The 26,288-nt window shown below is 42.7% G+C and overlaps 1 protein-coding gene across 1 annotated transcript in view; it reads left to right on the top strand.

Moving 5' to 3' along the window:
* CLASP1 (cytoplasmic linker associated protein 1) overlaps positions 1–26,288 on the top strand; it is a 252,409-nt gene that overhangs the window by 77,459 nt on the left and 148,662 nt on the right. The window contains exons 7-8 of the mRNA XM_054969847.1: positions 3,216–3,313; positions 3,940–4,007. Of these exons, the coding sequence (XP_054825822.1) occupies positions 3,216–3,313; positions 3,940–4,007 (166 nt within the window). The remainder of the gene's footprint in view (positions 1–3,215; positions 3,314–3,939; positions 4,008–26,288) is intronic.

The following is a 26,288-nucleotide window of genomic DNA, read 5'->3' as shown; positions in this document are numbered from 1 at the left end:
TGGCCTACTTTGTTCCTCTATAAGAGAGCAACGGATATTTTTCAGACAGTTTGCTGATTATTCTTCCTCTTAAAGAACTTCTATATCTAAATCCCACATGGTGCCCTACAGGCAATAAAGCTTTCTTAGAAATGTCCTTGGCTGACACTGTCCAAAATGTATAAATAAAAATACCCATTTGGAATTTATATATTGTAGAAAATAAACCATTTGGTTGAGATTAAATCAATGTACTAGCAATTTAATACATTCATTTAACAGGGATTCTAGTCAGCCTTTGCCAGAGAAGGACTCTCTGATCTGATAAGACATTATCCATTGCTTGCTACTGCTTGTTTTGTATAAGGTTACACACTCAAAAGCTGCAGTGAGTAGATGGTGGAGGAGTATTGTACTCTATTGGTTGAACTTCTAACAAACGTTTCATGGTTTAAGTTGATGGTTCTTTCAGTTAAAGTTAAGGTTATCTTTAATATCAGGCAATTTAAATATTGTTCCATTGGCTTGCATCCTATGGCTCACTTCCACAAATGGAAGGGAAAACAATTTTTGCAAATCCCCCCTCTCACTGTAGACCTTCAATTCTCCCCTCATGTTATTCCTGTGGGTTCCCTATCCCCTAGAGGTACATTTTGGGCTGCACAAGGAATTGGGAAGGTGGGGAAGTCCTGTACCTTGAATGGAAATCTTTTTTATCCATGAGAATCTCTGGATCCAAGATAATGTCTTAATGAATGCTTTATTTTACTAGCTTATTAGTATTCAGCATATTTCAGACCTTTCAGTAAAAGATCATTGTTTACTAGTGGTGCTGTTGGGAATGGTACCACTGGTTATTATAACTCACCATTACTGGCATTTTAAAGGCAGGTAAGTGACATCACTATTACCTGTGGAAATATTTTCTCCATGAGGTCCCTTATGCAACCATTTAGTGCCACTTGTTGGGGAGAATCCAGGAAAAGATAGTCACAGCTGTGTCCCAGTGTTTTTGAGGGACTTACTTGTGACTAAAGCATGCTGGATTGTGCCCATTATCCATCTGCCGACTGTATTGTGACCCAGTGATCCATCTGTGAATACCGAATCATTTAGCAAGTGGCATGAGGGTAATATGAACCCAGTATGAGACTACTGAGAGCCCCAAGTAAAGGTGTTGTGAGCTTTCTAAAAAGAAAGTGTATGTAGAAGTCAACTAAATTAATAAAATACAGGACAGAATCATTAAATTGGTTTTCAGGTCTTTTTGCTACAAATGTAGCATGTAGACCCTTTTAGGAAATCATCCTTTGCAGGCAGTCCTTTTTATGTTCAAAGCTGCCTTTCTGGCTTGAGAGCAATATGCTGGACACATTGATTGGCTGCTTGTTAGGTAGAAAAGTTTCTTAATGAAACATGAGGTTTGTATCCTTCGACCATCAGAAGTTGGTAGAATGCTTAAGGCCACTAGTAGAAGTCCAAGTTCCAGAACTTTGCCAGTGAGCAGTTACACAGAGTGACAGTTGAAAGGGTATGGGTGAGTTATGGGGATGATGACAACAAAAGCTTCACAGTACATAGAGTGCCCCCATGTTTCCTTTAGATGTTTGGGGAAGAGTGTGTGTACCTGTAGCTTTGTAACATGAAGTTTTCCCTCAGTTTGTTGTTGTCATGGAGATGGAAACCTACGCTATGCAGGCTTAGAGGTTTAAAAAGAGTGGGTGTGATAGAACTGGTTTGGAAGATGATGTAAAGAGGAAGGTTGGTGAGATGGATCTCTGCTTGTTCTGGGAGGAACAGCATGTAGGGATGGAAGATGGATTAGGAACACTATAAAGCAGAGGTCAGACCTTGAAAAGGTTATTCAAATTCTTGAGCATGTAATCTGAATGAATTTTGTATTTTAACCTGATTTTAATTGGAGCTGTCCTGCATGAAAGCATGTTCTGTGCTGATTAAAATCAGGTAGTCATGTCAGTCTGTTATAACAAAAATTTAGGGTCACTAAAACAATGTTTTTGTTAAGAACAGCAAGCATTCACAGTTTTGTGTTGTGTATTGCGCTTCCTCAGTTTGGGAATTAAACAACATGTTTTAAAATAGAGGAGGAAGGGAGAATGGATGCTGCTAAGTGGGCTTGCGTGCTGCTACTTAATCACTGCCAAAGCATGAAATGGTAAGAAAACCTGGTTGCTTAGCAAGAAAGCTTCTTTACGCTAGTAGCCCATAGCAATAGGTGGAGTTTATTCCTGGCCTTTATAAACCTGGCCCTTATAAATATTTCCAGGTGAAGCTTATTAGCCTCAGCAACCAAGAATGCTGGTATTTCTAGTGATACCTGTCTTTTCACTTTTTTGCCTCTGCCCAGAGAGATACAGGGTCTCTAGGCCACCCTGTATCACAGAGAACATTCAGAAATGCTTTAAGCTTGAGTCTTTAACATAGTCCCGCTTTAAAAGCTTCTTCCTGTAAACCTGAAGATTAGATGCTTGGTTTGTTTAATTTAATTTATAAGTTAAAGGCCAAGGAGCACAACTTAAAAGGATTTTTTCCTTTGTTTAAATAACACACACTTGAGCTGCTTTCAACACATTGGATAAAGCACATATGCCTAATCATTTCAGAGTAATTTATAAGTGTATTGGGTTATAAGCATAGTAGTTTTAAAGCAAATGTCTCTATGACTAATCTTCCCCACAGTTGCCACTTAGGCTAAAAATATTGCCAAAAGTGAAGAACATGGAATTCTTTGAATTTGCAGAAGTTCACTTGCCGCATAGGCTGATTTCATCCATAAAGTAAAAGCCACAGATTTCTTTCTGCAGTACCTCAGTCACAGAATGGCTCTCTCCTCTCACTCACACAAACTTTCACACAGACTCACTGAACCTGATTACATTCTCTTAACACTCTGACTAAATTGTAGTTCATTCTGCCCCTCTTGGGTACAGCTACGATCCAATCACAGCACCCCTTTTTCTTACTTCAGATGCCTACATGAATGAACAGTTCACATTATTGATCACTCTGTTTGGGAATAGAGAGCTCCCCCCCCCCCCCCCGCCAAGAGCTATCTGTGCCAGCTGGTCCTACCGTACAAGGGGCTTAAACTTTCGGCTTTGACAGTGACTAAGGCAGTTATTACTACTGACAGATGGGATATTGGTTAACTTTTAGAGATTCCTTTTATTATACATATAAAATTAATTTCTTCCATTGCTTCTCCCAATGATTAGGTTCGAGATGCAGCAATAAATAGCCTAGTAGAAATCTACAGACACGTAGGGGAACGTGTAAGGGCTGATCTCAGTAAAAAAGGATTGCCACAGTCTCGGTGAGTGAAGATTCTTGATGTTTTGTTTTTTGACCCCTCTTCTGCTACTGAAACTGGATAAAACTGCGTGCATTCGTATTTGCAAAGCATTTTTAACAGTTGGATCCAGAGAGGCCTGATCCTTAGCATTCAAAAGCCTGAAGTGAAAACAAACAACAATGTTGTGATTTTTAAAACTGCTTTATTAATGTCATTTGCACATTGTTATGACAGTCTGTACAACTTGATTGAAAAAAAACGAATCTCAGAATTACGTTGTGGTTTTTGACTCATGAAATTTGGAAATGCTATCCATTCTTTTTTATTTTACCTTAAAATTCGTCTTTTTAATAAATGAAAACTAAGATGGAGGGATGCACTGAACTTCCTTTGTGCTTTAATATAATCCACATTTGTGCGTGTAGATTTGAAATGAAACACAAATTACAAAGAGTGTTTTATCTTTTCTTGGTGATTAACACCTTTATCTCCCAAGCAAAAAGCCATGAAAGAATATCTCCCCCATCAAACCCCAATAGAGTCACTGGCATACTTTATCCAAAGGATAATTTATTCTTGTCTGTGTTCTCATTTAAAGATTTTGCAATAACTAATTTTAACTTGACCTTTTCCCCCTTTCAAATCAGGTTGAACATAATTTTTACAAAATTTGATGAGGTCCAGAAATCAGGAACCATGATCCAGGGATCAGGTGGTAAGTGGAAATGTTGCTACAGTTTTGCTGTCAAATAAGATTGATATACTGTCTGAGAAAGTTTTTTAGGTTTCATGTTCCCTTTTGGGGAGTGGAGGAAGGATGTCATGGATTCTCAGTTTAATAATTTATGGAAGAAGTCCCCCTGCCCTTGTATTCTAGTTTGGTAACTGTTCTGGTTCACTTAACAAATCATGTGAAAAATGAACCTGTGTTAATTGAAGTGGTGATAGTTTGATGCATTTTAAAAATGGGGAAATTAATGCATTTTTAATGTTCAAATGATGTTTATGTCACTGTTTTTTGTGAACATTTGTTTATACGTATATCTTGCTTTTTCATAGAGCTTCCAGTAGTTTGCCATTTCTGCTGCTTAGTTTCAGGAAGCCTGTAGACCATTTCAAGGGCCTGTAATTGTTACATTATTAAGAAAAGCTTAATTGAACAATAGTTTGAGGCTGTGCTTTGGTTTGTGAGTATCCCAGTGTAAATGTACAACAGAGTATTTTGTTAGCTTGTTTCAAATCTGAATACACTATCAGTTATATCCTTTTGTTGTACTTGTTGAGTGATATGGTCAAAGATTCATCTCGTGCAGTACTCGAATGTGGCAGTTTTTGTTTCTTGGTGTTCTTTTGTTTATTGTGCTCAACTACAGGCTTTATTCCCCAGAGTACTTCCTCTGGGTTAGTTTTTTCAGTGGGCACTCATGTTAAAATATCACGAGGTGGAGGTGGTGAGAAGTGCAGGATGAGGAGGAAGAAATATTTCCTCCTTTTTACCCCCACCCCAATGTTTTCTGACTCCATGGAGTTAGCTCAGGGGACAGCCAGTCTCTTAGCTGCTCCTTTTTTGGAGCCAGTTAAAAATAAGTTGTATTTGAGTTAATTAGACACAGTAATTGAAACATTTAATTGGGACTAGTGGAACTAACTGGGATAAAACGGCTTTTGTATTGGAGCCTTCGTGACAGGATGGGGTTGGCATCGGAGAGACTCTTAGAGCTCTTTTTTATGCTGCGTTTATGCTCTTGGCTGGCTTTTAAATGCTGGGATTTTAATTATTAATAGCTTTTATGGTTCGAATTTTTACTGTGCTTTGTTTTGTAAGCCACCTTAAATGGATTGTCTGCAGAAGTGGCATAGAAATTTTCTAAATACTACTGAGCAGCTGCCTAGGCCCCTGACCTTGGGAGGACCTGTGTTGTGCTGCAGCAGCAATGATTGGAGCCTCTTCTTTTTCTTTGAGTGGCAGTAGTGGTGGACTGGGTCTGGACACCCCTACTATGTCCCTTGGCTGGTATGCAAGCCAGCACTATAGGTGGATGCTGAGGCTTTTCACTCCTATCTCCTCTGCTGTATAGTTGAGTTGGAAGCCGGCATTGGCTGCTGCATACCCTAATCATTCCCCGGAAGTGAAGACTGCTAGAAACAGCAGCGAAAGTTGCCCCCTGCAGAGAACTGAGCAGGTGGGAGGTACACTGTTCATGGCGATGGGTGAACAAGAAGCAAAAGGTGACTGAGAGCAGCAGCCACTTTTCACTTGTCTGACTTCTTCTCTTTATGATAACGGTGTGTCTGGAAAGGGGCTGTGGCACAACATGTTGCTGAGAGCCCCTGGAACAGGCCTTACTGAGTGAACTTGCATTTTAAGGTTAACCGTTGTTACTAAAAGTGATAATGCTTGCTAACCCTTTGTGTTAGATGAATGCATTCTATTTATGGGGGAAGAAACAACTGCAGTAGCTAAATGATTCATCCAATGTGTCTGCCATTTCATGTGGCAGTGGTATTTGCAACCAACATGGGAATAGGAATAGAAAATCTGGCAATGGGTTCAAGTTCTAAACAGAATAATAATAATAACAACAGTGTGCTTTTATACCGCCCTTCTGGACAGATTAGTGTCACATAGGTGAACAAAGTCAGTGTCGTTATTATCCCCACAATACAGGTAAGCTGGAGCTAAGAGGAGTGGCTTAACCAAGGCCACCTATGCAGTTCGTGGCACTGCAGTAGTGGAATAGAATGAGCAGAGTGCTGGTTCATAGCCTAGCCACTTAACCACTATGTTACAGAGGGGAGAAGCTACTTCGCTGAGCATATATTGCTTTAATTTCAGAGAAATCTAGCATTGTTTAGAAGTAATATTATGGATATGTCCACAGTAGATGCACTTTTTATTTTAACTGATTGTGGTCTATACAATGTAGGTGTTTGATATAATGTAGAACTGAGGAATTGTCACTCAGCAGTAATCTGTGAGGGGATTATTTTATCACATTGTAATGAGATATGTTTTGGCAACTGACAATGCATTTCCCAGCTGAACCTGCAATTGGATAGTGACCAAAAATGGAAAGTCTAGTTGAGCAGCTCCTAAGTAACCACAGCAAGAGACCAAATAATTTTGTGCTTAAACATACTGTGTACCTAAATTCAGCGTTACTTTTGTTTGAATGTTTTATTAGCATTATAATGACTTGGAAAATAATTAGTGCTATTTGAATTACAAAGTCCTGGATTTCTTATATTTGTTGTTGCCGTTTTCTCCACTGTTTGTGCCATGACAGTTTGCTTTGCTGTAATGCTGAGAAAAGAAGAATCTTAGTTTGAACATGACGTTCTAATTTTTCAGTGCTCTAATTGACTTTGGAGGGTGGTGGGGAGATGCATTTATTGAAGATATGTTTGCCAGTGAACACCTCAGATGGCTCTTGAGCGTTAGCTGGTGATCTCAGGTTTCCATCACAAGCAAAAGCCCAATTCCAGTTGTATTTAGCTTGATGTGTCAAGCCCACACTGGGTTTAAAATAATCTATTCCTCACAACAGGTTTATTGCAGTTATAGGAGATAAAATGACACATTGTTCCTTTTGTAACATATTTATCATCACCTTCTTACATTCTTATTTGAATATTTGACCCATTCTGGAGATTATGGATCCGTGTGGGCAGAACTTAATAGAGAGAATTTATCCAGTAATAATATTAATGGTCACTTTGATGAAAGTGCAGCATATTTGGCAAATGGCAGCTTTCCTTTGGCCATCATCTTAGAAAAACACGAGTTTTTCTCATCTCTGCTGCAGTCTCCATCGTATAAGGATATGAAGTGTGGTATGTGTATGCCTGCAGAAGAGAACTATGTGTGTATGGAGTATGTGAGAGAGAGCACTCAGGCAAAGAGGACAGGTTATGGGAGAGTTCTCTTACATATTGTGGTCCTTTTTTTCCTTTAGCATTCCTATTGAATTGGATTGATGCAGGAGCACAGTCTTGGGGTAGCCTTTTCCCCTTCTTTGATATTCAGGGCTCATTTTGAGAGGGAACGTGCTGGAACGCAGTTCCGGCAGTTCCCCAAAGAGGTCACATAACAGGTGGCCCCGCCCACTTGACTCAGCCATTTTGGGCCCGTTTTGGCCTGGATTAGGGCCAAAACGGCCTGGATCAGGCCTCTGATGGGTGGTGGATCACTCTCCCACTCAGCAGCAGCCTGATCCTGACCATTTTGGGCCCATTTTCAGCCCCCTTTTTGCCATTTTGGGCCCAATTTCGGCCCTGAATGGCCAGGATTAGGTCCAAAACAGCCAGGATAGGTGATGTCAAGGGGTGTGGCATATGCAAATCAGTTATGCCAATGACACACTTCCGGTGCTGTCAAGGGGCATGACATATGCTAATGTATTATGCTAATGAGTTCCTCCAGCTCTTTTTCTACAAAATGACCACTAAAATTTAATATTAAATATTAGAGTGTTAATCTGAACAAGAAGAGTGTTTGGATATTTGAGGCTGTTTCTGATCCTCATTTTCAACAGCTACTTCCAGAATTGACTAGCTAGGTCCTGACTCCCCACATAGGGCATTTTTGGTTTCATAAACCCAAAAAGGAAGCAGCACTTTTTAAATGAAAGAAGATTTCTTAAAAAGGGGACATCTGGTAACCCTTGATGGAATGTTATTAGTACCAGCAAGGTTAGCATTTCACAATGGAAACAGTGTTTTCAGTGAATAGATTCCAGTTCTTTTCCATTATAAAACGTGCTTGGTGGATTTGTCACAATGTTATCCAGAAGCTACACACACAAATCCATGTTGTGTCCCATTCTGTGTGCTTGGAACAGATTCATCAGAAAGTCTTTTAAACATGAGGGGTTTTTTTCTTTGTAGTGCATTAGGATTTTCCTCAAATAGATTTTAAGAAATAACAGCTTTAAAATTCTTATCTACGAGGGCTTTGTTTTTTAACCTTTAATAGTATTAAGAAAAACAATCAGAGGGGGCAAATTGCGACTTGAAGTAGAGTTGACTTATATAACAGGAAGGAGGATTTCATCTTGTGGATATGCTGCTAGTTGCTAGGTTACAATAAGGTCTTTTCTGTCCCTCACAGCCAGAAAATGCTGCTAAGCTACATGATGGATATTTAATGCCCCCCCCCCCCATTCTTTATAGATAATTAGTCATTCTTTGCAGAAATTGCAAGTTCTCCCCGCTTCATCTCAAGCTTTCAGAAACCTAATTATGCTTCTGCAACTGCTTATTCTAATTACTCAGGCGCACTTATAGTGAAAATATATTTTTACCATGAAAAGGCTAAAAACTACTGACTAGCGAGTTGCTGTGGTGATTATCAATTGGATGTGAGATGAAGGAAACCCTGGATTATTAAATTGCTTTATGGAAGTAGTCTCCTTGTTTCCCCTTCTCAGTGCATTCATGTTTTTAAGGTGTTGTGCCCAAACCTTTTGGAATGTAAAAAGACATCATGCTCTTTCACTGTATATAGTTTAAAAGCCTGACTTTAGAATCGGTATTATGGTATGGTTGTTGTGGGTTTTCCGGGCTGTATTGCCGTGGTCTTGGCATTGTAGTTCCTGACGTTTCGCCAGCAGCTGTGGCTGGCATCTTCAGAGGTGTAGCACCAAAAGACAGAGATCTCTCAGTGTCACAGTGTGGACAAGATCTTGGCAGGTCATTTGTATCTACTCAGGAGGGGTGGGGTTGAGCTGAGTCATCCTGTAAGGGTTTCCCAGGGTGTGGAATGCTAATGGCGGGAGGCTTCACTGTATCCTGAGGAGTTCTTTTGCATATGGATTGGTGCTTGATGCGCTAATCTTCTCTGCAGGGCTATTGTCGGGTGTAGAGTGTTTTGTTAGCCTGGTGTTTTTCAGAACTAGAAACCATGCTCTGTTCATTCTTAAGGTTTCTTCTTTCCTGTTGAAGTTTTGCTTATGCTTGTGAATTTCAATGGCTTCCCTGTGCAGTCTGACATAGTAGTTGGAAGTGTTGTCCAGTATTTTGGTGTCCTGGAATAAGATACTGTGCCCTGTTTGAGTTAGGCTATGTTCAGCCACTGCTGATTTTTTAGGTTGTCCAAGTCTGCAGTGTCTTTCATGTTCTTTTATTCTTGTCTGGATGCTACGCTTTGTGGTCCCGATGTAAACTTGTCCACAGCTGCAGGGTATACGGTATACTCCTGCAGAGTATACCGTAATGTCTTTTGCTGATCGTAGCATCTGTTGTATTTTTCGGGTGGGTCTGAACACTGCATGAAGGTTATGCTTTTTCATAAGCTTTCCCATCTGATCAGTAATTCCTTTGATATATGGCAAAAACACTTTTCCTGTAGGAGACTGTTTTTCCTTGGTTGTTTGATTCATCCTGGGTTTGATTGCTCTTCGGATTTCATTTCTGGAGTAGCCATTTGCCTGAAGTGCGTGGTTTAGATGATTAATTTCCTCATTGAGAAAGTGCGGCTCACATATCCGTCTTGCGCGATCCACTAATGTTTTCATTATGCCTCTTTTCTGTCGGGGGTGGTGATTGGAGTTTTTGTGTAAGTACCGATCAGTGTGAGTTGGTTTCCTGTAAACCTTGTGACCTAACTGAAAGTTTGCTTTGCGGATGACCAAGGTATCCAGAAATGGGAGTATTATGGTATGTTCCTGTTATATAATATTGCCAGCCCCTTAACCTTCACATTTTTTTGCTAAACTTGCCTTTCCCCCCAACTACTTCTAACACGAGTGTCTGCTTTCCTAAGTGACAGAACAACTTGCCCACCTGACAGGTTTGTTTGGACTCCCACTGACTTCCCTCACTGTGTTTGGTGCTGTGCAATGACCAGGCAGTCAAGATCCTTATGTGCCCACCTGTCTTGGCTGGCCAGCCAGTCAGTGTCCAAGTACAAGGGAAAGGCATTAAAGTTTTTCTCAGCAAACTAAGTCTGATGTTTTGTTTTTTATAGATTAATAATGACACCTTATTATAGCCAATAGTGTGTACAAGTGGGGACCCACAATAACTTGTATGTGGGGGGAAATCTCATTTTCTTATTTTTGTATTTGCTTTCCTTTCCCTGCCCCCAATAGCCTCTCACCCTTTTCCTGCTTCCTTATCTCCTTCCCACTACCTACGTTGGCTCCCTTGTGTTCACTTTTCCCTCTCCCCACCAGCACACTCTCCCCTATGGCCCAGTTGCATGATGTCAGCTGAGCCAGGCCCAGTTGCATAATGGGGGACCTGCATGAACTTACAGAGGGTATTTCACTTTCCCATGTACCCCCTTCTCAACACTATCCCTCCTCCTGGCAACCTTCATATGGTCACCTTTCTCTATGTCCTTCTCTCGTTCCAACCTACTAATCAACTTACCTTTTATCTGCCCTCCATTTTCACCTATATTTCTTAATTTACTTGATTTATATATTGCCTTTCTCCACAAAGCAGCTTACATCATTCTTCTTATCTCTATATTATCTTCGCAACAACCGTGAGAAGTAGGTTAGGCTGAGAATGTATGACTGGATCAAAGTCACCCAGAGAGCTTCCACAGCAGAGTGATGATTCAAACCTGGGTCTCCTAGATCCTACTCTGAAACTCTAACCACAACACTACACTGGCTCTGGAGGAGGGCTTAGATTTGGTCACAGATGCTCTCTAGGTCAAGAAATAGCTGTTTGGTCCTTTTCCAGTGGTACAGAACTGACTGCACTGTCTGGAGCCCAAGTTCCACCATGGCAAAAAGGGCTGAAGTATTCAGTGTACTTGTTAAATTAGGAATGGGATGGTGAGCATGTCCTTTGACTGATTCTGGGTTTTTTGACCCCAGAGTGGGTTGTTGTAAAAACCAGGCAATTTGGAAACACAGCAGTTTAAAACTGAATAGAAGCATTTTATTTCATTCATCTTAGATTGGAGTAACTGCAAAGGATTATTTTGTAAATTTCTGAAATATTTGACCTAATTAATGCTTTTACTATTTTTGAAAGTTACTTATTTTTAGGTAACTGTGCTTATTGCCTCAAAGAAGGGCACTTTTAATGACTTGCACAGTCATGTGAATATTTTTGTAGATAGGTGTTGGTTGGAATCACCACTAGATGGTGCTTCTTTTCCCCCAGTATTCCTCTCTGTTTTAATCTGCCCCTTCTCTGCCGTGCCACAAGCAGGCCTGCTGACAGATCTGGAGAACAATATCCTGCCCCTTTAACAGAAGTTTAATGTGTAGAAATGGGCAAACAAAGCGTTCATGGTATGCAGGGTGAATAACATCACCTGGTAAATAGCGTATTATTAAGCCTCTATTTACAGGCATTATTTAATTGTTATTTATTTAAGCCTCTATTTACAGGCAGCAGCAACCCTAACCTCAAGAAAGTAAATAATTTTAACTGGAAGCAAGGGATGGTGGTGTTACTTTTCCAGTCATTGTTCTCCATGAGATAGAAGTCAGATTAATTATGTCTTAAACTTTAAAAATATATGCTAACTTTAAAAAAAATCATTGTTATCTGCATTGTCTGACAGCCATGCATATATCAGCATAACTGGCACATTAAGGGTTATGCTTGTATGTTAATGTGCATATGAGATACAGTTAGTATGAAATACACTTGCAAGCTTGTTTTCATTTAGAATTGTAATAGAGATTAGATCAGGACTGGGAGGGAAACAGACTGGCTGGCTGGCTTGCTTGACAGAATTGACTCTTGTCTTAGTATCACAAGGGGGAGAAAGGAAGGAGAGGACCTATGTAGGCCTATAAGACACTTCAGGATGCCTAAAGCAGTGATCCCAAGTAAACTAAATATGTGCAAGTATTAGATTTCTTTTTGCTTATGCCTACTATTAGCAGTCATTAAAAAGGGTGAGTGCCCAGTCTCCTTTTCTGCACTATTGGTGTGGGACTAAGTGGTCACTAAGGATGCCAGGTCTGCTGTGGTGAGAGACCTCCCAGCAATCCGATGCATTGCCAGCCAGCACCTCAAAGCCCAGTGGAAAAAAACTGGGAGGAAGTGGGACAGCCATGCTGGCATTGCACTCGTATGTAGCATCACTTCTGGCAAAAACCAGACCGTGATGTCGTGAAATGTGAAGGCTCGTCACTCTAGGATTTTCCAAAATCCTAATGAATTCTAGAGTGCCCCCTGCAGCATGTCATCATGCTTGTCTCCACCCACCAAATCCACCTGGGGGGGGGGGGTCCAGGCTGCAGCCTAGAATCTCTAGTGGGCACCCTGTTATCTGGCTTACTCAAAACAAATACTGGAGAGAGGTCAAGGAGGAATGTATGCTAATAAGACCTTGCTTGCATTTGTAGAACTATTGGACCATTTTCAGTTAGAGATCTGCCTGTCCTGATTGGAGCTCTGCTGTAATACTAACTGCCTGGCACCACAGCACCAACTTACAACTAGAAACCAAGCCCCTTCCAGCTTTTGTAACATCATGTAATTCAGCAAGAGTAATTTAAAGTACAAAGTTATTGGTATTGCTGTTTGCATTTGTTGAAGAAATTGCTTCTAAAACCCATAACTACAAGATGGAATTGGGGTTTTTAAAATATTGTCTTACCGAGGCCATGGGTAAGAGTCAAGGAAAGTATTCAGCTGCAGAACTTGATCAGGATTGTAATTACTGGATCCATTATTTCTGGGATTGCTCTATATTTTGCATTAATATTTGCAATGTTTTGAGTCAGTAGTGTTAGGAAAAGGAATGGAATATAGTATCTCATAGGTTTTAAATTTGGCTTTTAAACTTTGATCATGTTGATGATAGGCATCATTTTAAAAACTCTGATGGATTTCCTTTGCTTGGACCTCCAGGCTTCCCAGAAAATGATTTGAAATCTGGGATCAAGTGACATGGTTTGGGTGACACTTGTCTTTATAAATGAGAGAGGGGGTGTTGTGCTGAGCAGAATGTGTTTGTTCTCCAACTGCAGAGCAGGCTTTTATTTTGGAGCTGAGGTAGCAGTCGCTCCTTGCACTAGGTCAGAGAGGGTGGAGAGTTAACTGGTGTGTTTAGATTGAAGAGAGGCTGCACAGTCGGATTGCTTTCAGATCCAGCCTTCAGCTAGCATTGCAGAACCAGAGCCGATCATGACAGCCAGCAGAGGTAGGCATTTTTCTTAACGGGCAAGCAGACTGGATAGGAATATGTTACTGATTACTATTGTGCCATCATTATCGAACAAGTTATTTTAAATTGTCATTTAATAAGTGAGTCTTTCTGTAAAAGGTACCCATATGATGAAAGAAAGTTTAGGCAAATGGTATCTCAGCAGCAGGTGTGGAAAGTAATTCTAACAAAAAAAACCCCTTCTTGCATTTGATTAGAAATAAACTGATCTAGAATATAGAAATAAAATGTCTCAGGACAAAGTATCTTGTAGTGTGTGTGGGGATGCTTGCTGCTCTGTTTGCCTAATATCCTAACCTAGCTTGACATACTTAATAGCTTGTTTGGAAAAGAAAATAAAGACATTGGTGGTATAATTTCCTCAGGCAGCCTACAGAAGGCTATTTAAATCATGAAAATTGTTTAGGTTGCAAGGCACTTGTGAAATGAAAATTAATGGCAGCCTAAGAATATGCCAGTGGAGAGCTGGGTTCTCTGTGAATTTTAGCTTACGTTTTTAGCTTGGATTCCACAGCAGCAAAGATGCCTATTGAAGTGGGATGTGCTCTAGGACAGAAAAGATAAGGAGGTGGTGCTGAAGAACCTGCATGCCTGTAAAGCAGTAATTGGCAGGGGGTGGGTATGTGTGTGCAGGCTGCTGACTTTCTCCCAGAGCTGCTTTTCATTTCAGTGGAACATTCATGTTAGCCATCTTTGGCTAAGAAAGCTGTGTCTTTAGTATCCTCCTTTATCTCCCCGCTCATTTTCAAAGATCACTGCTTTTGGTTTTGAAAATGGATTTTGTCGTGTACCATGTTTTATTGGTAAAATGTGATTCATTGGTTTTTAACATATTAAATAGGTCAGCAGAATCTAAATGCTATGGTTGGTTGCTAAATAATGCGGAGCATAAAATTCATTGCGTAGCTCTTGCTACCTGTTTTCTGTATCATCTTTCAGGTATCCACTTTAAAGTTTTAGGAGATGCAGACTGGGACTCCTAAGTGATTAAAACCCATTTAGTTAGTTAGCAGTCCTCATAAGCAATAAATTTGACTGTACTTTAGTGCAGATATTTTGAACATGTTTGATGAAACACAGAGATAATTGTCTCAGCTAAATGGCACAGAAAAATAATTATTTTAAGGATCATCCTCAATTTATTGCCTGGACGGGGAAAAATCACACAAACTGAGTCAAAGTTAATAACAATCTTACCAAAGAATATTTACCTTATAAAACCTGATTAAGAATCAGGCAGCTTACAGTGCAATCCTAAAAAGAGTTATTTGCACTGTAAATGATAAATTATGGATTGCTTGTACCAATCTGTTCCTTTCCTTCCTGTAGCTCACTGACTTACTAACTAACTAACATTAATAATAGCCCAAGACATCATGGTTTCAGCCCTGTTCTGGATGAGATCTATCTGCTTGGTCTCATCCTTGGTTTTCCCAGTTTTATCAATTGGATAAATAGGAATACTGCCCAGTCACACTGGTCTAAAATAAAGTAGTTGATTTATGTTAAGTCAGGACATTTCATTATTCAGACTGTCAGTAGCTCTTAGTCTCAGACAAAAATCTTCCCACCCATGATAACTGGAAATACTGGGAATTGAACTTGAATTTTCATGTCTTGCAGCACATGTTTTACCACTGGGTTGTGGCCTGTCCCAGGATGAGGGTGCTGGTTCACCCTTCAAAGAGGCAAAGAGTAACCAGGCAAATGATAACTGGCATGCTTGTTAGTATCTTCTTTGCTCTTTGTTCAGTCATCATTTATTTGAAACATCTATGTCTAGCTTTTCAACAGAAACCTCTGAGGTAGGTTACACAAATCCAGCCATAAAATGACATGCAGAACATTAAATCCTCTTAAAAATCTTACAGCACTGTATATGTGTACAGTTATTTTCAAATGCTTCTGCACATCCTTTTTCCTGCAAAATGAGACCCAAGGTAATTTACACTAGGCAGATGTGACGGTACAGTAGAACAGGAGTACAAATCACACCTGTCATGGTTATGAATGTGGGTAGATAGTTGAAAAAAGCAATGCGAGGGCTTCTGTGCTAGAATACTACAGCATTTCTGATACGTGATCAACAGAGCAATCCTAAACGAAGTTACAGCCTTCTAACTGCATTGAAGTCAGTGGTCTTATTTAATTATTTATTTAAATATTTATGCCCTGCCTTTCCTCTTGGCTCAAGGCAGCTTATTGTTAAACATTAAAGATTAGAACCAAATATAAATCTCAAATACCTTCCCTGTTCCCCCCAAACATGCCTGCTTTTTCGTGCCTCATCAAAAGCCCTGGAAAACAAACAAGCCTTGCAGTACCTTCTGAGTATCTCCAGTGAAGGGGTCCGTTATCTCTTCAGGGATTCTCCCCCACCACATATTCGGTGGAGAGGTGTTCAGATAGTCATGTCCATATGGTAATATCTTTTCATAGGTAATGTCTAAATGTATGGTGTGAAGTATTGTTTAATGAGATTCACATAGAATGAACACTAGCACTGCAGTATAATAAAGCTGCTGTAATCTCCATCAGAAGATGAGCAAAGCAGAAAGTACTTCTAAACAGTGGCCCTTTCCACACAGTGCTCTTTAAGCTGGTGCCTCTGCGTATTCACGTTGATTAGCACTGAATCGGCTTGGGCTCCTGGCATTCTGCACTGCACGACCTTGAGGCGATTTGATGTCTGCTGATGAGTTGAGATGTATCTGTTTGAAACTGCTGTTTATGGGGGCTGGAGCTGGTGTTACTTTTTTTTTTTAATTGCGCTTGCATTGTAACGTTGCAGTGTTGAAGACCATCCCCCCTCCCTGTCCCTGTATTTTTGCTGATTGGGCTGCCCTGTGTCCTCTGGAGAGGCAACTGGTGGTGGAGTTCTCGGGGAAAACATGTACTTTTCATGCTTGTTCCACTCCCATGCTTGGCTTCCTCCCACCTGGCTATAAGCACACTTTCTCTCTCTCTTATTTTTTTAAAGCCAGGGAAGATTGTTTCCCTGCTGCTTCATTTCTCAAACAGCTGTACAAAACGCTCCCTCCTGTGGCTGTTCACACACATCTTTGGGTTTTTTCCTCTTTTGCATTAGGAGAATCCTGAAACACACCAGTGTGTGCATAGTTGGGAGGGAGGAGCACCAGCCTTTTAACCCTTTGCTGGCTTTTAAAGCCTGGAGGGAGGAAGCAAATGAAGCAGCATATTACAACTTTTCTTGGCTTAAAAATAAAATAAATGAGAGTACATAGCTGGGAGAGAGGAAGCAAATGGAACAACGGCATTACAAAACTTACCTCAATTTAATGATAAAAATGGCAGAAAAGGAGTTCAGAGAGCTGAGGAGGGTGGGAGCGGTTACTGGCGGGCAACCAACTAATCAGCTCCCGGGAAAAGGAAAGAAGGGGGAGATGCTGTTAGGGACTAAGACTTTTGCACACACATAGGATGCATCAGCGGTGACTCAGAGGCGGCTTCATGAAAAACTTGTGGTATGTTCACGGGGTAAAACTCAGGAGAAAGACGGACAGTATTTGATTCTGTGTCCCATGACTCCCTACCATGTGCGGAAGCAGAATGGAAACTGAACTGCTGCAAAATGACCGTACAGAAAGGGCCAGTACTTCCTGAACTATGGAGTCATTTTTCTTTTTGTGGTTTCTCTTCATATTTATGTAGAACAGGATGAGTATGACTTGGCTAGTCCAGCTATGTACGTTATCACTTGCTGCTCTTTTCAGCTAAACTTCTAGAGATTCCCTCGAAAGTTAGGGTCCCATCTGTTGCATAGCTCATTCAAATGGCACATCTTGGAGAACCTGCTGCAAATCTGATACTTTTGGCTTTCTGCTATCAGTTGTTTCCTATAACATGAAGCAAAGCAATTTTATAAATGCAATGTGAACTTTAATTATATAGTATTATATTAATTATATAGTAATCATATAATTCTTCATTGTGACTGCAGCATTCAAAAGCCCCTGTAGGTAATGAATAAGAGTTTTTGAGCAATTTTAATTCTGTGGGCCACAGCTTGGATCTTTCAGCATGCGTGAAGTTGGATGCTCATGATGTGATGCTTTTCCGCCCCCGCCCTCCTATGAGGTATTCATGACATTGATCTGGAGGGACTCTCATGGACAAATCTCATATAGTAGGGAGAGAGTCTTTAATGAGAAAGAGGAATCAGGCAGAGTTGCCCTTCCCTTGTAAGTTTGTAGTTTCAGTATGCCATTGAGTTATTCCATTTAGTTTTTCTTAATTATGCATGATTGTTGTTAGTCAAGGAACAACTGAAATGCTATGTTGTGATTTAGAGCAAATCCTCAGACTGTAATAAATAATGGTGTGCAGTATATTAAAAAGGATGGAGTTAATACGTACTATCTCATGGCTGGCTTCTTTGGCCTACTGAAAGCATTAATCATACCCTCTCTGTATTACCAGAGAATTTTTTCCATTGCATTGTGCTTAACAGTGTGAATCTCTTCCTTGTTTACTTCTCCAAGCCAGACATGAATAATAGTGGCTTGCTTTATTTGCATGCATAGCCTCTAGTGAGTTCATTATAAAGGAGAACATTGGGGAAGAACACTGCTGCATTTGTTTTGTTTTCTTTTCACCCTCACTCTTGAGCCAGTCTAAAACACATGATAGCCTTTATCCAGTTAGCCTGTGTAAAACACAGGCCTCAAGGACTTGCAAATAGACAGTGGCACGAATTGAAATATGAATCAAATTTCATAACGAATTGGGCCAATTCATGTATTGTGAAAATATGTTTCATGGGGCCGCGTTTTTCATGAAATCCACAACTTTTGGGGTCGATTCGTTCGATTTGTGAATGCTTCATGATGCCAGACAGGCTGGCGCCGAGTCATTGGTTCCCCAGGCCACATAGGCCCGGAATGTCTGCAGACCTTTCGTTGCTGTGGAAACCCCAATCTTAGCCCACATAACCTTGATAGGCAGCTCTCCCTGACAAACTGAGAGCTCCCATTCTGTTCTATGAGAGCAATTAGCGGGGGGTGGAGGGAGATGGGCTTTCTGTGGCCACGGGAACACCAATCTCATCCCTCCAAATCCTGTTAGGCAGGTCTGTCCGCCAACCAGAGAGCTACTGTTCTGCTCTGTGTGAGCGTTTCTTACATAAGGCACAACTCTGTGCCTCCTGCTTTCAGTTCCAGTAGACAGAGGGAGAGGGAGGAGCTGTTGCTAGGATTTGGAGTGAAAGAGAGTGGATTTGAGAGCTTTTGGCTGGATTTACTGCTGCTTCAAAAGAGACTGAAAAGCATCTTTCTTATTTTCTGCTCTTGTCCTTGCTGGGAAGGTTGTTGGGTGAGAGTGCCTTTTTTCCTCCGCCCCACCCCAACCCAGTCTCAAGGCATTGCCTGGCTCTGGGGCCTAACTTTACAGAGGCCACCCCCCACCCCCTGAGCCCATGGCACCTGGGGGGACAGAAGGGAGGCAGTCTCCTGGTCGACGTATTGCAATCTTCACCAAACTTGGAGGGTGGCTGGAGGAGAGCCTGCTGAAGTCTCCCTGCAAGTTTGGCATGTCTGGGTATGACGGGGGCTGTTGTAGGGCCCCAGGATCTGACAAACCACAAACCTAATGAATTGTTTCACGAAATGGGACAATTTTCTGAAAGTTCATGGTCCGTGGTTTGTGGAATGCAATGAACCATGAAACTTAGGGTTCATTTTTTCCCCCATTTCATGCCCATCTTTGCTTGCAACGTGTGTGCTACTACTGACAGCTTAGAACTGCTGAGGGAGCATTTCTTTTGTATGAGCCCTCCTGAGTGTTAAAATCTGTTGATAGGACCCTACACAGAGAATCATGTTTTCTGACTATGGGATCAACATCCAGCCAGAGCAGGCATCTGTTTTTTGCACCTGCTGGATATAATGCCACAGTATTTGTGGTGTGTGGCCAAATGTTTTGGAGTATGCTCCTGGATTATACAGAGTCTACTCTGCTGCAAATAAAGATGTTTTAATTGTTATAACAACCAATTGCCATAAGTACCTGTTCAGTAAACATATTAACTTTAAACTAGGAAACATGATTTAAATTAATTATTTAAATTGATATTTTTCCCTTTGTGAGTTAAACCCCAGTCAGATTTCAAAAATGTCATTAAAAGAATACATGAGGCTCTGTTGGAAGTAGCAGGGGATTATACAGGATCTGGTACCCATAGCTAGGTATTGATGGAAATTGTAGTTTAGTTAGATATGTGCTGAATAGGATATGTATCTGTTAAAGATCCTGTCTGTATAGTTAGTAATACAGCACTCTAGTCACTCATCTACTCTGGTTTCTGCTATTTTTCTCTCCTTGATCATTCTTTTTTTTGATTCCAGCTACAAATTGATCTAGCATCTATTCATTTTTCTGTCAGGGGACCAATCTCAGTCCTGAGAACCCCCTTTTCCTTGGATATTAAATCTCTCCTTTTCCTCCCTGAAGCTTTACTTTTTACAGTTTTGGGCATGCACCTGGTTAATCTGCTGCTCTAGTGATCTTTATCCTTGTAGTAAAGCTGGTACTTGCCTTCCCTGCCCAATCATATACAGGTATGTTCATGTCTTTTGTCAAGCCTATTCCTTATTGGGAGTGTGGGAGGGCTTCAAAGGACCAGCTGACAGGGGGGAGTGTCAGAAGTCTTCCCCATGTTTGGTTTAGCTTGTTGGAAAGAATCAAAATGAACCTCATTCTCTGCCCTTAGAATATGTGAAAGACTTACGTGCTAGTGTGCACAGAAGTAATTACTGCTGCAATCTTGTGCACACTTGCCAGGGAATAAGCCCTGGCAAGTAGTGAGGCTTACTGCTGAGTAGACGTGCATAAGATTGGACAGAGTAAATAGTGCTGTATTTTCTGCCTGGTCCTAAGAACCCAGTGCTGGATTCACCATATATTTTACTGGTTTAAAGGAACATCAAAAGTTTTTTCTAGTATAATGTTATGCTGCTGTTGTGGGCATGATTGGGGTTGGAGAGGCTTAAAATGCCATCTGAGCCTTTCTACACACACAGTACAGCACAGACTCTACCCAGTTCTGTGTTGGTGCTGAAGTATCATTGCGCTCCTGTGCTCCGCAGCCCCTCAAAACGGGCCCGTTTTGGCCCAGATTGGGCCCATTTTGAGTTGCTGCAGAGCACGGGAGCACTCCTGTGTGCTGCAGCATCCCAAAATGGGCCCGATCCATGGCTGTTTTGGTGCGGATCGGGCCCATTTTGAGGTGCTGCAGTGCTCAGGAGCTCGCAGTGGCTCAAAATGGGCCCGATCCAGGCCAAAATGGGCCCGATTCACGGGAGCACGCACCTCCACAGGGGAGCGTGCACAGAGGGTGCATGCCCTCCTGCTGGCCAGGTAAGTGGGGGCGGGTTGTGGGGGGCGAGGGTGGGGGATCCCCCGCCCCCACCGGATGTCTGGCACCCCTAGTTGCCACTGTGAACAAGCAGCTACAGTACACCTGCAAGGCCCTGCTCATGCAGCCTAGTTATCTAGTTAGGCTCTTTAATATGCTACAAACTTTATTTGTTTTGTTTTGCTCTGCTTGAGTGTATTCTAGTGGTATTTGCCCCAGGGCATTTTAAAAATAAGAAAACTACTATGTTTATAGTACATGGCAAGGGGAAAGGCAAGGTAAAAAGTTTTGGGGGCTTAGATCTCATGTTTCCCTTCTTTTAGATGAATAATCTTCTGTAGGAGAAGGCTCCTTCCACTGAATGAAAGGGCCTGGTGTAATGGAAGAGAAACATGGTGTTGCACTCTGCGTCGCCCCCTGGCGGTGATGGCGGTGGGTCCGGGCGGGGCGACCGAGGCGGGTCCGTTCTGCACATCCCTGTCAGCCAGAGGGTGGCCAGCCAGGCGGCGCCCAGGGGCTTTCACCCTTGATGGCCTCAGACTGGGCGGCCCCTATCTGGTCCAGCACACTGGCCAGTATGTGGCTCCACCCTGCCAGCTGCACCTTAACACCAGGGCAGTCTGGCTACCTTCCTCCTCAGCCAAGGGTTCAGGCTCCACTAAATATCCCACCCTGATGTTCCTAGCTCCACCCCTTCCCCCACGTGCCCGTCACCAGCGCCCTCCCCACCACCTGAGCCAGGCGTGGCCACACACCTCCCACCTCTCTCGCCATTGGCCTTGGTGCCTACCCCTCGCCTCCTGCCCTTCCCCGCTTCCCCCTGCCTTTGGGATGGACAGCTGGCCTGCCCTATCCCCATCGTGTCGGGGCCCTTCGGCGGTTGCCGAGAGCGGGGCGCTCCCGCCCCTCTCGAGGGCCTCGCCGTGGGTGTGGCCCTGGCTGGGTTGCTAGGCGGCGGTTGGCTTCGGGCCACGCTGGGGCCTGCTAGCCGGCGTGTTTTGCCTCTTCCTCCGCCGTTGAGGCCTCTCCCCCTCCGGTCGCCGCTGTCGGCAGCGTTGCTTGGGTGGCAGCCGTCGACCGGCCCTTCTGCTGGCCTCTGAGCCGCCGCCTCCGGGCCGTTGCGCCGGGCTGCTGGCGGCGAAGACTCCCTCCAGGCGTGCTGGGCCTGCAGCACAGCTGTGTGTTCGGGCGGAGTCTTCCACAGTGTCGCGGCCCGGCGCTCCCTCCAGGTGGGTGTTGTCTGGTGGAGTTGGCGCGGCTGGGGGCGGGGGACGTCCCACTGAGTCCGAGGGGGCGGCCTCGCCCCTCGGACACATGGGCTCCAACCAGTTTTACTTTCATGTATGTTAGTACATGCTAGAATTGAACTGAACAAACTGCTCCCCTGCTCAGATTGTCATTTTCAATCAGTTGTACAGATTTGTACCTTTTGGCTGCAGATTGGGTCTAGTTGTGTGTGTGTGTGTGAGAGAGAGAGAAAGAGAGAGAGAGAGAGAGAGAGAGAGAGAGCGAGTGAGTGAGTGAGGGGGCATTCTTTGGAACAGATGAACCAAACAGCACAGCAGGAGTGTTTGTGTAGCTAAATTTACCAAAAGCAGTAGACTCTCATTAACACCACTCTGTGAAAATAACACATAGGTTCACAGGCCTGATGGAGCAGGTGTGGATCAAGATTTTTATTTAACTGCACAGCTATAGGGGGAAATTCTAAGCAGAGTTAATGAGCTGTGCTACATTGTAGAGAGTTGACCTGTGAAGTCCTTTCCCATGTCTATTCCACAACTGTAAAATGTGTATGATACTTAGAATTTTAAGGTCACTGTCTTAATTTCACTTGTCAGAAGGTAAATCCAAGTTAACTCAGTAGGATTTACTTCTGAGTAAACATGTTTCTACAGGACTGTATATTGCATGGTATCTGTACTCAGCTGGTCCTATTTCTGTTAAAGAACAAAATACTGGCTTCTTTGATTCTGTAGATCTCTGCTTAATCCTTATATTGTTGCCACTTTGATGGAAAAAAATTAATTGTTACTTAATGCAACAAGGATGCAGAAAACTTTGTCAACATTTTTTTCCACATTGAGAACTGAGTCAAGCTTTTGGAAAAAATGTTTTGATGATGTGGTATGTTTATTTTATAATGAATGCTGTACCTTCAGAGTGGTTGTCTTCATCTTCACTCATTTAATTATCAGCTTGGAGTACTGCAAATTTATTTCTATTGAAATAACATCCATCACTATGCATAGAATAGGTGTTACTTTTTGGGGCCCATGGGGTCTTTAAGCAGCTATATAGTGCAAACCTAAAAATATTACATTAAAAAGAGCCAGTGTGGTGTAGCGGATGGAGTAATGGACTAGGATCTGGGCGACTGAGGTTCAGTTCCCCACTCTGCCATGGAAGCTTGGTGGGTGACCTTGGGCAATCACTACAATCAACCTAACCTACCTCACAGTGAGGAAAAAATGGAAGAGAGGAGAATAATGTTAAGCCTCTTTAGATTCTCACTGGGGAGAAAGGTGGGGTAAGAACAAAGTAAAATAAAAATAAGAAAATAAATGTTTAAAGGCTGGGAGTAAAGGAAGACAATATTGAACATCCACGTGTTTGTTCAGTGCCATTAACATCAGCACAGGTCTCAGTCAGTATGGTGGGTTTCCTCCTGTTTCAACAATATTTACAGCAATGATTTCTCTTTGAAATTTGGTCCTCACTTATTTTATAATTGGTTCTTTGAAAATGAAACTATGGTCTTACTACTTAATTAGTCTTAATACATTCTTCCTGTTTGTTACTTAGCAGTAGGCATTCGATGTGAGCCTATCTGCCTCCTGAGTCTCCCTGGTTCTCTCAGTTCAGATTTTAGACCATCTGCAGCAAGGAGTTTAGCCTTCTCTGTGTCTGTGCTGATGTTTATGGAAGCTGCATCTAAAGCTTAAGTGAAAATTCCATCTGCACTTAAGTCCAGTAACTTTTAATAATGATGATGATAGTAATGATGATGGAACTATCCAGGTGTCACTTATTTATTTTTATTTTATGTATGTTATTTACATTCTGCCTTTCTCACTGAGACTCAAGGCGGATTACAGTGTGAGATTAGTACAATTAGTGGCAAGGACAAGGGCAGGCATTTCCATACAGTGTCAAGAACATTTCCATAAACTATGTCATAGGGTAAATGAATACAGTTTCAAGAATATTTCCATAAACAATGTCATGGGGTAAATGAATATAAGTTTACAAAGATATAGTATTAGCAAGGATCCAGTATGGGATTGAGGAATTGCTGAAACAGAACATAATTCTAGGACTTACATTGAACAACATAAAGCACAGGTAGGGTTTAGGAGTACATATTTAAAGCAACAGATAATATGTAAGGCAACATAATGGTGAAATCTATGGTTCACTGTCCGTCTTCTGTGCAGTCCCACATGGGACTGTGCTTGCGCAGGCCTGCCGACCGGAACTTTTCTTTTCTAGCAAATGTCCACCAGGGGGCGCTCGTCTGCCCAATGTGCCTGCACGGCTTTTCCCACCCAAGCGACATCCAGCGACGTCGCCCCCTTCACCCTCAGTTTCTTCTTTGCTGCCGACCGGTGAAGAACTAGCTGTCCGCTGTGAAGACGTTCGCCATTTTTGTGAGGATCTTCTTGCTTGACGATGACTCTTTTTTCCATTATGGCTGAGAAAGCACTATTCAAACGCTGTTCGACCTGCTCGACTAAAATGACGAGAACGGATGGCCATTCAGTTTGTCTCGAATGCCTGGGTGAAGCACACATCGTCGAAAAATGTGAGCATTGTCAGCGTTTTACACCTAAGGGCAGGGCTGAGAGGGTGAATAGATTACAGGCCCTGTTATGGAAGAGGGCCATGCGGGCTACGGGAGCGACGGATGCTCCCCCTGAACCACCTCCGATAGGCAGGAAAGTTAGACCTCCCTCGGTGAGTGAAAAATCTGTTCGTAGCTCCGCGTCGGCCCCTCGGGCCCGCTCCCCGGCTCTGATCCGACAACCTCTGACTCCGACTTCGGTTCCGAAAGATTCCACGGGCGCCGCTTCGGATCACAAGAATCCTCCGAAGTCGGAAGCAACGACATCGTTCGAAGTCCCTGTCGAGATCGAAACTGCCCTCTTCACCGATCCCGAAGGTGAAGAGAACTTCATCAGATCCGACCATCCCGATCTGCTCGGATCCGAAGTCATCGGATCCAAAATCATCAGATCCTAACTTAGCGGATCCGAAACCATCGAAGCCGAAACGGGTGGAGTTGAGTCGTCCTACACACGGTTCGAAGAGTACTACTGTGTCGGAGTCCAGATCTTCAGATCCGTTACCTACAGTGGGGACATCAGATCCGCTAGAAGAGGGACGTGGCACTGACCGCGACTTAGCCAGCCTTACTGGGAAGAAATCTAAAAAGAAGTCAAAGCATAGACACTCGACTTCTGTCCAAACCGATGAGGTGTTGTGGGAGAAGCCAAAAACCCCTTCTCCACATCTGTCCTCCCCATCATGCCATTCCTCTGCTGATGAAGGTGACTTATTCGACGCCCCACCTATTGTGGCCCCTAGATGGTCTGCAGGTGACTGCTGGTAGAGAGAATCTGCTTTATCATTTATCAAGGAGGAATTATGAAGGTGAAGGCTCCTTCTACTCCAGATCTCACCGATCTTATTTCCCATCTCTTGGTAGAGAGCATTGGGGTGACACAAGGAGTGAGTTCTCCCACTATGATTCCCCCAGACAGGGATCGGCTTACCAAGAGCCTGGACCTCACCAAGATCCAAGCCCTAGTCCTCCTTCTGATCCATCACCTGAGGACATCATTATTGGGACTGGACATATCTCCCCAACGGAATACTATCGGCTCTACACGGAGCAGATGCTTCGAATGGCCTGCTCCTTGGACATTGAGATTTCGACTGTAGATCCGAAACCAAAGGATAAAATATTACAATATGTCCAGTCTGGAAATCCTCCCACCATTGCATTCCCATTCACTGAGGGATTAGTAGAAATCATTACCTCGATCTGTGAAAAGCCAGCCTCCATTTACCCTACATCTCGTAAACTGGAAGCTCTATATAAAACTAGAGATGATGTCTGTACATACCTCTTTGCGCATCCACCACCTTCTTCCCTTATTACAGAGGAGATGCAGGCCCATCAGCGCCAGGGATCCCATGCCGTACCTGTTGACAAGGAGAGCAGGAAGTTGGATTCATTGGGCAAGAAATTATATTCATCTGCTGCCCTGACACTCAAAATATCCAACTACTCAGCCATCATGGGAGCCTATCAAATTTTTCTGTGGAATCACATGGCGGTCTTCATGGAGAAACTTCCTGCTGACCAGAAAGTATTGGCTAAAGTAATACTGGATGAGGCCTTGCGACTGTTGCAACAACAAATTAATGCTGGTCACGACACGGTTGACACATCTGCAAGGGCATTAGCATCT

The sequence above is a fragment of the Eublepharis macularius genome, chromosome 2 (assembly GCF_028583425.1).
Source record: "Eublepharis macularius isolate TG4126 chromosome 2, MPM_Emac_v1.0, whole genome shotgun sequence".
Taxonomy (NCBI): domain Eukaryota; kingdom Metazoa; phylum Chordata; class Lepidosauria; order Squamata; family Eublepharidae; genus Eublepharis; species Eublepharis macularius.
This window is presented reverse-complemented; position numbering and strand designations above follow the sequence as displayed.